This window comes from Oncorhynchus mykiss, chromosome 28, assembly GCF_057628025.1.
Source record: "Oncorhynchus mykiss isolate SJ-2025 chromosome 28, ASM5762802v1, whole genome shotgun sequence".
Taxonomy (NCBI): Eukaryota; Metazoa; Chordata; class Actinopteri; order Salmoniformes; family Salmonidae; genus Oncorhynchus; species Oncorhynchus mykiss.
Window position 1 is genome coordinate 25,131,531 of NC_143049.1, and position 12,129 is coordinate 25,143,659.

Consider the following 12,129-nt stretch of genomic DNA (forward strand, 5'->3'; position numbering starts at 1 on the left):
GCCTTCCTGGGAGTCATGGAACTGTCCGCTGCCCGGGAGAAATATAATGAGTTCTGTGTCCCCATGGTTATGGTCCCTGCCACGGTCTCCAACAATATACCGGGCTCTGACCTCAGCATTGGCGCAGACACAGCTTTGAATGCTATTACTGATGTAAGTCTGGCTGGGGGTCAGAGGTCGCAAGTTTACGTGTTTTAAGAACACCCTCCAGCCAATCAGAATTGGGGGCTTCACTGATCGCAGCTCGGGCGTGACATTTACCAGCATCACAACTGGCTGAATGTAACTGAGCGTTACCTAAAGGCACCAAACTGATTTGTGTTGACCGAGGTATGCATGTGCTACTTTATCATCTGAAAGGAAATAGTTAGGTAGAGTTTAAAAAGCCACAGTAAACACTAAGTGAAATAGTTAGGTAGAGTTTAAAAAGCCACAGTAAACACTAAGTGAAAGAGTTAGATATAGTTTAAAAAGCCACAGTAAACACTAAGTGAAAGAGTTAGATATAGTTTAAAAAGCCACAGTAAACACTAAGTGAAAGAGTTAGATATAGTATGACAACTTATCCTCTGATCAGTTGCAAGAGACTCTATTGTACAAACAGCAAGAAGTTAACAGTGATTTCATTAAAGTTCAACCCATGTAAAGAGGTGGAGTAGTATATGATTAGTAGTGGTAGGAGTAGGATTAGGGATATTAGGGGCAGGGGTGTAATTTGGGTTAGGTATATTAGGGGTAGGGGTAGTATTAGGAGTAGGTACAGTGTCTTCACAAAGTATTCATACCTCTTGACTTATTCCACTTTTGTTGTGTTGCAGCCTAAGTTCAAAGTTCAACATTGATTACATTTGGGGGGGGGGGGGAGGGGGGGGGGGGGGGTTTCTCTCACCAATCTACACACAATACCCCATAATGACAAAGTGAAAACCTGTTTTTTAGAAACTTTTGCAGTTTTATTGTAAATTAAATACAGAAATATCTAATAAGTAGTCACACCCCTGAGTCAATAATTTGTAGAAGCATCTTTGGCAGCCATTACAGCTGTGAGTCTTTCTGGGTGTGTCTCTAAGAGATTTCCACACCTGGATTTTGCAACATTTGCCTATTATTCTTTTCAAAATTCTTCAAACTCTGTCAAATTGCTTGTAGATGACTGCTAAACAACCATTGTCAGGTCTTTCCATAGATTTTCATGTAGATTTAAGTCAAAACTAACTCAGCCACTCAGGAACATTCACTGTCATCTTGGTAAGCAACTCCAATGTAGAGTTGGCCTTGTGTTTTAGGTTATTGTCCCGCTGAAACAATCTCCTGGTGTCTGGTGGAAAGCTGACAAGGTTTTTCTCTAAGATTTTGCCTGTACTTAGCTCCATTCCATGTAGTTTTTTATCCTGAAAAACTCCCCAGTCCTTAACGATTACAAGCATACCCATAACATGATGCAGCCACCACTATGCTTGAAAGTATTGAGAGTGGTACTCAGTAATGTGACGTGGTAAGGTTGGACCCAGGTGCAGAGAAGACCAGACGAGGAATCAGTGGTTAAGGATAAACATAATACTTCACTGAGAAACAGTAGCCGCAGGACCACAGTACACTTGAAAAAAATAAAATAAAAAATAAACACTAAGTCTCAAAAACTCACTCTGGAAACGACCACACACAGTAAACAATTCAAGCTTCTGCAAAGGACCACAGAAAAAAAAGAATAAGACATACCGGAGTCCAATAAAAAGTCCAATAAAAGTCTCTAGGGCGGTCTCTGCCACCCTCTGTCAGGAGGAACCATGACAAGTAATGTGTTATATTGATTTGCCACAAACATAACATTTTGTATTCAGGACAAAAAGTGAATTGCTTTGCCAGGTTTTTTGCAGTATTTCTTTAGTGCCTTGTTGCAAATATGATGCTTCCTTTTATTACTCTGTCAATTAAGTTAGCATTGTGTAGTAATTCCAAATGTTGTTAATCAAACCTCAGTTTTCTCTTATCACAACCATTAAACTATGTAACTGTGTTAGTCACCATTGGCCTCGTAGTGAAATCTCTGAGCTGTTTCCTTCCTATCTGAGTTAGGAAGGACGCCTGTATATTTGTAGTGACTGGGTGTATTGATACATCATCCAATGTGTAATTAATAACTTCACCATGCTCAAAGGGATATTCAATGTCATATTTTTTTTACCCATCTACCAATAGGTGCCCTTCTTTCTGAGGCATTGGAAAACCTTGCTGGTCTTTGTGGTCAAATCTGTTGAAAATCACTGCTTGACATGGGACCTTAGGTACAGAGACGAGGTAGTCATTCAAAAATCATGTTAATCACGGTTATTGCACACAAAGTGAGACCATGCAATTATTATGTGACTTGTTAAGCATTTTACTTATTTAGGTTTACCATAACAAAGGGTTTGAATACTTATTGACTCAAGACATTTCAGATGTTCATTTTTGTATTAATTTGTAAACATTTCTAAAACATAATTCCACTTTGACATGATGGGGTATTGGGTGTAGGCCAGTGACACACACATCTACATGTAATCCATTTTAAATTCAGGCTGGAACACAACAACATGTGAATACTTTCTGAAGGCACTGTATATTAGGGGTTGGAGTAGTATTAGGGGTAGGTAATTAAGGGTTGCGGTAGGATTAGTTTTAGGGGTAGGTAATTAAGGGTCGCGGTAGGATTCATTTTAGGGGTAGGTAATTAGGGGTTGGAGTAGTATTAGAGGTAGGTAATTAAGGGTCGCGGTAGGATTAGTTTTAGGGGTAGGTTATTAGGGGTTGGAGTAGTATTAGGGGTAGGGGAGACTTAGTTTTAGGGTTAGGTATATTAGGGGTTGGAGTAGTATTAGGGGTAGGTAATTAAGGGTCGCGGTAGGATTAGTTTTAGGGGTAGGTAATTAAGGGTCGCGGTAGGATTCATTTTAGGGGTAGGTATTTAGGGGTTGGAGTAGTATTAGAGGTAGGTAATTAAGGGTCGCCGTAGGATTAGTTTTAGGGGTAGGTTATTAGGGGTTGGAGTAGTATTAGGGGTAGGGGAGACTTAGTTTTAGGGTTAGGTATATTAGGGGTTGGAGTAGTATTAGGGGTAGGTAATTAAGGGTCACAGTAGGATTAGTTTTAGGGGTAGGTAATTAGGGGTTGGAGTAGTATTAAGGGTAGGTAATTAAGGGTCGCGGTAGGATTAGTTTTAGGGGTAGGTAATTAAGGGTCGCGGTAGGATTAGTTTTAGGGGTAGGTATTAGGGGTTGGAGTAGTATTAGGGGTAGGTAACTAAGGGTCGCAGTAGGATTAGTTTTAGGGGTAGGTAATTAGGGGTTGGAGTAGTTTTAGGGGTAGGTAATTAGGGGTAGGGGAGACTTAGTTTTAGGGTTAGGTATATTAGGGGTTGGAGTAGTATTAGGGGTAGGTAATTAAGGGTCACAGTAGGATTAGTTTTAGGGGTAGGTAATTAGGGGTAGGGGGTACTTCGTTTTAGGGTTAAGTATGTTAGGGGTTGGAGTAGTATTAGGGGAGGTATATTTGGGGTAGGAGTAGTATTAGGGGTAGGTATATTAGGGGTAGTGTTAGGGAGAGGTATATTAAGGGTAGATATATTAGTGACAGGGGTAGTATTATGGGTACTATATTATGGGTAGGGATAGTATTATGGGTAGGTGTATTAGGGGTAGGGGTAGTATTAGGGATAGGTATATTAGGGGTAGTATTACGTGTAGGTGTATTAGGGGTAGGTAATTTATGGGTAGGGGCTGGTATTAGGGGTAGGTGTGTTAGGGGTATGGGTAGTATTAGGGGTAGGGGTAGGTAATTAGGGGTAGGATTAGTTTTAGGGGTAGATATATTAGGGATAGGTATATTAGGGGTAGGGGTATTATTAGGGGGAGGTATATTAGGGGTAGGGGTATTATTAGGGGGGGGTAGATTAGGGGTAGGAGTAGTATTAGGGGTAGGAGTAGTATTAGGGGTAGGTATATTAGGGGTAGGAGTAGTATTAGGGGGAGGTATATTAAGGTTAGGGGTCGTATTAGGGGAGTAGTACTATATTATGGGTAGGGGTAGTATTAGTGGTAGGTATATTGGAGGTAGGGGTAGTATTAGTGGTAGGTATATCGGAGGTAGGGGTAGTATTAGTGGTAGGTATATCGGAGGTAGGGGTAGTATTAGTGGTAGGTATATTGGAGGTAGGGGTAGTATTAGTGGTAGGTATATCGGAGGTAGGGGTAGTATTAGTGGTAGGTATATCGGAGATAGGGGTAGTATTAGTGGTAGGTATATCGGAGGTAGGGGTAGTATTAGTGGTAGGTATATCGGAGATAGGGGTAGTATTAGTGGTAGGTATATCGGAGGTAGGGGTAGTATTAGTGGTAGGTATATCGGAGGTAGGGGTAGTATTAGGGGAGTAGTACTATATTATGGGTAGGGGTAGTATTAGTGGTAGGTATATCGGAGATAGGGGTAGTATTAGTGGTAGGTATATCGGAGATAGGGGTAGTATTAGTGGTAGGTATATCGGAGGTAGGGGTAGTATTAGTGGTAGGTATATCGGAGGTAGGGGTAGTATTAGGGGAGTAGTACTATATTATGGGTAGGGGTAGTATTAGTGGTAGGTAAATCAAATCAAATGTATTTATATAGCCCTTCTTACATCAGTTGATATATCAAAGTGCTGTACAGAAACCCAGCCTAAAACCCCAAACAGCAAGCAATGCAGGTGTAGAAGCACGTGGCTAGGTTAGGTATATTAAGTTAGGTATATTAGGGGTAGGGGGTGTATTAGGGGTAGACATACTATTAGGGGTACGGGTAGTATTAGGGGTAGGGGTAGTATTAGGGGTAGGGGTAGTATTAGGGGTAGATATACTATTAGGGGTACGGGTAGTATTAGGGGTAGGGGTAGTATTAGGGGTAGATATACTATTAGGGGAGGTGTATTAGGGGTAGGGGTAGTATTAGGGGTAGGGGTAGTATTAGGGGTAGGGGTAGTATTAGGGGTAGGTATTCTATTAGGGGAGGTGTATTAGGGGTAGTGTTAGGGGTAGGTCATGTATGGTTAGGGATAGTATTAGGGGTAAGTACATTAGGGGTAGGGGTAGTATTAGGGGGAGGTATATTAGGGGTACGGGCAGTATTGGGGCAGGTCATTTACGGGCAGGGAGAGTATTAGGGGAGGCATATTAGGGGTAGATGTAGTATTAGGGGTAGGTCATTTTGGGGTAGGTATATTAGAGGTAGGATTGGATTAGGGCTAGATTGGTTAGGGGTAGTATTAGGGGTAGGGTTGGATTAGCGGCAGGTATTTTAGGGGTGGTATTAGGGGTAAGGTTAGTATTATGGGTAGGTATATTAGAGGTAGTATTAAGGGTAGGTATATTAGGAGTAGTATTAGGGGTAGGGTTAGTATTATGGGTAGGTATATTAGAGGTAGTATTAAGGGTAGGTATATTAGGAGTAGTATTAGGGGTAGGGTTAGTATTATGGGTAGGTAGGTATATTAGGGGTAGGGCATTTTTCCTATTTTGTTGCCGTACAACCTGGAATTAAAATAGATTTTTCAGGGGTTTGTATAATTTGATTTACACAACAAGCCTACCACTTTGAAGATGAAAAAAATATTTTTTCTTGTGAAACAAACACTCTTCTGTAAAGCCCAGCTCTGTGGAGTGTACGGCTTAAAGTGGCCCTATGGACAGATACTCCAATCTCAGCTGTGGAGCTTTGCAGCTCCTTCAGGGTTATCTTTGATCTCTTTGTTGCCTCTCTGATTAATGCCCTCCTTGCCTGGTCCGTGAGTTTTGGTGGGAGGCCCTCTCTTGGCAGGTTTGTTGTGGTGCCATATTCTTTCCATTTTCTAATCATGGATTTAATGGTGCTCCGTGGGATGTTCAAAGTTCCTGATATTTTTTATAACCCAACACTGATCTGTACTTCTCCACAACTTTGTCCCTGACCTGTTTGGAGAGCTCCTTGGTCTTCATAGTGCCGCTTGCTTGGTGGTGCCCCTTGCTTAGTGGTGTCCCTTGCCTAGTGGTGTTGCAGACTCTGGGGCCTTTCAGAACAGAACAGAACAACATATACTGAGATCATGTGACAGATCATGTGACACTTAGATTGCACACAGGTAGACTTTATTTAACTATTTATGTGACTTCTGAAGGAAATTGGTTGCACCAGACCTTATTTAGGGGCTTCATAGCAAAGGGGGTGAATAAATAAAGTTATTTTTTTCACTTCACCAATTTGGACTATTTTGTGTATGTCCATTACATGAAATCCAAATAAAATATTTTTAAATTACAGGTTGTAATGCAACAAAATAGGAAAAACACCAAGGGGGTGAATAATTTTGCAAGGCACTGTATATTAAGGGTAGGGGTAGTATTAGGGGTTGGGGTAATATTAGGAGTGTAGTACTATTAGGGCTAGTTCTTTCAGTCTGAGGCCTCTGATGTCTGTTGTTTTTGCTGGTAAATGTCATAGTGGAGCTCTCAGTTAGGTCCCAGGTAAGTGGTAGATAGGGGCATGCACTAGTGACGTGGCATGTTTTGCACCCTGCCACTTCCATTGTTCTCCCTGCACCTTGTTTACTAAACATGATGAGATGTCTGGTCCCTGGTCTGGTTAAATACAACCCGTAGCTCTACAACACTCCTATCCTGCTATCCAAATGGCTACAAGCCAGGTGGATGAGGTGGATAAGGTGGAGGTTTGGAAGAGAAGGGTATGAATGAAGTAGAAGTAGTAGTTGTACTAACATTTAGATGTTTTCTCTAACCAATCATTTTACTTTACCCATCTAGTTGATTTTATTTCTATTATCAACAAAAGCTAGATTCTCACGAAGCATCTGAAACAAATATACACTATACTCTATTGGAGAAAGAAGTTAATTCACTTTAATAACTTTAATAAAGGGAGATTAAATTATTCATAGAACAGTAATAGCCTATCTAATTGTTGTCTTCAACCAGGACAGACCACCATTTTGTTTTGAACACGATTGTCTGCATGGGTAGTGGACCTGATGGATAACGACCAGCATTTTGCCACTTGCGTACAAAAGTTCCCTCACGTTGTGAGGTCAAGTGCAGTATCGCCAGGCTGCATTGTGACTGACTGAGTCTACTGTAGTTTCCACGACAACACTTCTGTCTGTCTGCCAGCTAGGGTGACCAACCAACCCCGCCCCTCTTCGGTCTCCTCTTTGCCAATGGGATACCAAGCCAACTCCTCTCTTGCACGGAAAGAGCCTTACACACACAGATACTACATGGGTTAGGGTGTAGATCAGGCCTTAATAGGGTAACATATAGTATGATCTGCCTCCCAAATGAGAGCCTATTCCCTTTATACTGCACTACTTTTGACCAGAGCCCTATGGGCTGTATATTGCACTACGTAGGGAATAGGGTGCCATTTGGGACACGACCCATACTAGGGTACCGTGTAGTAGGGTCTCTCTGAGTATGAGATGCTCCACCTAGTGGTGTAACGCGTTTGTGCCGCACCACTTCACCAGGCGTTTGAGTGTCTGCTGCAGCTCTATGAGGCCCGGACCAGCCATGAGGACTTTTGCATCCCGATGTGTGTGCTGCCTGCCACCATTAGTAACAATGTACCTGGTACTGATCTGAGTATCGGGGCAGACACTTCCCTCAATGCCATCGTAGAGGTAAGGTAGAACTCACATAGCCTGGTCCCAGATCTGTTTATGCTTTTGCCAACTCCATTGGTGTCATTGTCAAGCCAAGCACGACAAGGAGTGGCAATGAGTTGGCATGATAGCACAAACAGACTGGCACTCAGGCTAGAACACAGCTTTTAACAGGGTTGAAATGATACTGTACCATTTGAAGTTATCAGTGATCACTACATTTGTATTATTATGTGGTCTGCTTTCCTAGAGATCTACAAGTCATAATTATTTGCTCAAAAACTAGTTCACTTATTGGACCGATGTGCGACCCTAGTTGACATTGTGAAACTATTGTGGGAATATAGACTGACAACAGACAGATATTTCCCATGATTTCTCTTCCACATTCACACAATGTAAACAACCCCATTTGTGTACACTTAGAACATACATGCTTTACTAGTTAGAATTAGACTTCCTGTTCCTTTACTAACTGGTTTGATGTTATGGAAGAATTCTTTGAGACTAGAGCTGCATCCTGGTAAATCTTGAAATGCTGTTTGCATTTTATGATCGTATTATATTGTGACATGGAGCATGTTTTGGGTAATTGTGTGAGCATGTTTGATACCAATACAGAGCATTTTGTATGTACAGTAGCTATTACCTAACAAAACAACATTGTCTGCATGCTATTGATAATCGTAACATTGGTCTGTGTCACAAATGCCACCCTATTCCCTTATAGTGAACAACTTTTGACCAGAGCCTTATTCGCCCTGGTCAAAAGTAATGCACTAAAAAGGGAATAGGGTGCCATTATGGACAACCTGTGTGCCTATTCGATCTGACTATGAGCATCTGTGTGTGTGTCAGACATGTGACCGCATCAAGCAGTCTGCCAGTGGGACTAAGCGGCGTGTGTTCATCATTGAGACCATGGGGGGGTACTGTGGGTACCTGGCCAGTGTCGGGGGGCTGGCTGCGGGGGCTGACGCTGTCTACATCTATGAGGAACCTTTCGACATCAGAGACCTCCAGGTGAGGGACATTGTTTTACATAAGGTAGAAAAATTCTAGTAACTTTCCAGAAATTCCCAGGTTTTACAGAAATTCTGGTTGGAAGATTCCTGGCATCAGGAGGGAATATGCAGGATAAGACTGCTAAATAGCTACCCGGACTATCTGCATTGACCCTTTTTGCACTAACTCTTTTGACTCATCACAAACTGCTGTTACTGTTTATTATCTATCTGTTGCCTAGTGACTTCATCCCTACCTATATGTACATACAGTATCTACCTCAATTACCTCGTACCCCTGACAGTAGCAAAGTTATCATTACTCATTGTGTATTTATTCCTTGTGTTATTATTTTTCTATTATTTATCTGCGTTGTTGGGAAGGACCCGTAAGTAAGCATTTCACTGTTAGTCCACACCTGTTGTTTACAAAGCATGTGACAAATACAATTTGATTTGGAATCCTCCAACCAGGAATTATAGAAAACCTGGCAATTGTGGAATCTCAGTTTTATAGTTTTATACATATTCCTCATTGGAATCCATAGTAACTGATGTACATATAATCACTCTCTCCTCCCTCAGTGCAACAGGGCCTCTATTTTAGGAGTGCTCAAGTGACCCAGATTACAGTACATTACGTAGCTATGGTGGTTATTAATAGGTAGAACGCATCATCATTCCAGGAGTGTTAAGCTCTGATCAAGACAGATCTCATTGTTATGGTTTGAGGAGGCCTACTCAACAGCACTAGAGTGTTGTTGTCGTGCTAGTTGTTATTGTCTGAGAGACATTCTGCTGTTGTCAGGTACACAAATGTTGTAGAGCCCTTCAGATCATGGATAAAATATGCAGTCTCCTAAGACCTGGTCCAATATCAGATGAAATCATTTGTATTATTTAATGCAATGAATATTATATATATGCTACATTATTATTTAATGTAATAAATGTTATATATATGCTCCATTGTGGAACAAGGTGATGTCGATATTTACCCATGTGTTGCAAAGTACACACTCATTATAAACAAAATATAAAGTTGAGTGTAATTCAGTGTTCTAGCATATGTTCCATCGGCATGCTGTATACTGTAGCCTACTTTAATTGGAGTGAATGGCGACAACTCATCCAAGTAGGGGACAGAACAGCAGTAATAAGTGTGCCACCTCATGGTCACCAGAGCACTCTTGCAGAACTGTCCCTGAGACACAGCAGAGAAATGAGCTTCGTTCTGCAGCTCGGAAAGCTCACGTAGGTTACAGATGGAGGTGGAAAACTCTAGAATACTTCAGACTTATCACAGATAATGTGAGGCTTTTCGCTCTGCTTCAGTCCAACGTCGAGCATTTGACAGAGAAGATGAAGACGGGCATCCAGAGGGGCTTGGTGCTGAGGTAAGGAAGAGCTCATGTCTGGCATGATCACCTCTTTACAAATGTACAGTATGTTAACAATAAAGGCACACATGTACGTAGCCAGCTATGTATGATAGTCTTACTATATTTATGCCACACTGTGTAGGCTACTAATACAAATTATTTGTATGTTAAAATACTCTACCTTTTGTGATGGTCTATCGAGGCTCTAGAGACCACTCAATATTTCTCAGTATTACTGAACACAATAGGAAGAATCACCCTGTAACGCAGCAGCAGGACAAATGGAACCTTGACATTGTGTGTGTGTGTGTGTGTGACGTTACAGGAATGAGAACTCCAATGAGAACTTCACCACAGATTTCATCTACCAGCTGTACTCTGAGGAGGGGAAAGGAGTGTTCGACTGCAGGAAGAATGTCCTTGGACATATGCAGCAGGTGTGGTTACAGACCCACACACTGTAGCCCGATTGCAACTGATACCACTCAGATGTGAATTGAATGACAGCATACTGTATATTGATCATGTTACTGTGTAATCCACATATTACCTTAGTTTATTATGACATGAACCTGACCTGAGTAAAACAGATTATTTATTATATTTCCAAAGGGAGGTGCTCCTTCCCCATTCGACAGGAACTTTGGAACGAAGATTGCAGCCAAAGCGATTCAATGGATTTCAAGAAAGCTCAAGGAGTCATATAAAGAAGGTACATGTTCTGAATTTAATACCAAAAATACTACCAAAAAAATACAAAAATGCCTTTTTAGTTTGCATATTGGTTAATATACATCCTAAATGGCACCATATCAACAATATAGTGCACTACTTTTGACCATGGTCCATAGGGGGAATAGGGTGTAATTTGGACTCAAATAAGTGTGCCTGGCTGTATTTGTTCTCCTTGTGCAGGGAAGGTGTTTGCTAACACAGAGGACACTGCCTGTTTGCTGGGGATGCGTCGCAGGGCCATGGTCTTCCAACCAGTGGTGCAGCTCAAAGACCAAACAGACTTTGTGTAAGGCAACTTTTACATGTTGTGTAGACCATGGTAGCACAAGGTTAAAACATTCTTCCTTCAGTTTAACTGACAATGTCCACTCGTATAAAACAAAGTGCCAAATTGAGTGCATTAACTAAAGCTTCAAACTGTTTTATTTTATGTCATCATGGTCTCATGTGTGTTTTGTCCTATTCTACCCTATCAGCCACAGGATCCCTAAGGAACAGTGGTGGTTGAAGCTCCGCCCCCTGATGAAGATCCTGGCTAAATACAAGACCAGCTACGACGTGTCTGACTCTGGCCAGCTGGAGCATGTGACCCGGGTCAGGCCCAAGAAGGTGGACTGAACTGACCAGCACCTAGTCTGGGTAGGCTAGATCAGCACAGTCTGGATAGGCTAGTCTTTAGATAGAGCAGACTGGCCCTGAGCTGATCCAATCATGGTAACTCTTACCAGCACTTTCACTCCGTCCCATACTCATGTCCCCTCAGAAGCTACTTAGGGCTCAATTGTCCACCCTTCTTCTGAAGTATGCACTTGCACACTTTCTCATATGGATTTTACACTGGTAGAAACTGCTTCCAGCCAATGCTTACACCAATCCTATGCTTTTAAATTCATGATGGGCAGTGTGCAAGTGCACACTTTTGGAAAAGGGTGGAGAACCAGGATGTAGCCCTAGTCTACTCCCATAGGTGCTTCTTCCCTCTCCGTCTTCTTCTAAAGGGAGAGCTGTTCATCCCGCCACCTACTGTAGGTCTACTCCATTGTTACGTTGTGTTGTCACTCCGTACTTGCACTTTGTATCAATCCTGGGTTGGCATCTAAGAGTAGGTCATGTTAGTTCCGCTGCTGTATTGTGTGGCTTAGCTGAGGATCTGTTTGTGAAACGCATTTGAATGTTAACTCACTGTGTGATCCGAGTGTTTTCTCTAAGTATTAAAGAATATTTATTGTGATGACAATTGTGAAACCTCAATGAAGTTCACGTCACCTCTCCTCACCACACTATTCAACATTTGAGGTCAGAAGATGGGCATGGAAATCTCACAGGATAAAGCTGCATGTAGCATTGT

General features: G+C 41.8%; 1 protein-coding gene across 12 annotated transcripts in view; it reads left to right on the forward strand.

The window, feature by feature from the left end:
• Positions 1-12,018, forward strand: part of LOC110508777 (ATP-dependent 6-phosphofructokinase, platelet type) — a 39,695-nt gene extending 27,677 nt beyond the window's left edge. For 6 of the 12 annotated variants that reach the window (XM_021589588.3, XM_021589590.3, XM_090224823.1 and 3 more), the window contains 7 exons: positions 1-153; positions 8,519-8,683; positions 10,000-10,061; positions 10,372-10,483; positions 10,659-10,758; positions 10,962-11,067; positions 11,258-12,018. In XM_021589588.3, the coding sequence (XP_021445263.1) occupies positions 1-153; positions 8,519-8,683; positions 10,000-10,061; positions 10,372-10,483; positions 10,659-10,758; positions 10,962-11,067; positions 11,258-11,399 (840 nt within the window). In that variant the 3' untranslated portion in view covers positions 11,400-12,018. Of the gene's footprint in view, positions 154-7,525; positions 7,679-8,518; positions 8,684-9,999; positions 10,062-10,371; positions 10,484-10,658; positions 10,759-10,961; positions 11,068-11,257 lie in introns of all 12 variants that reach the window. The other 6 variants (XM_036966981.2, XM_021589591.3, XM_090224824.1 and 3 more) reach the window with 1 other exon arrangement.
• Positions 12,019-12,129: the final 111 nt, after the last annotated feature.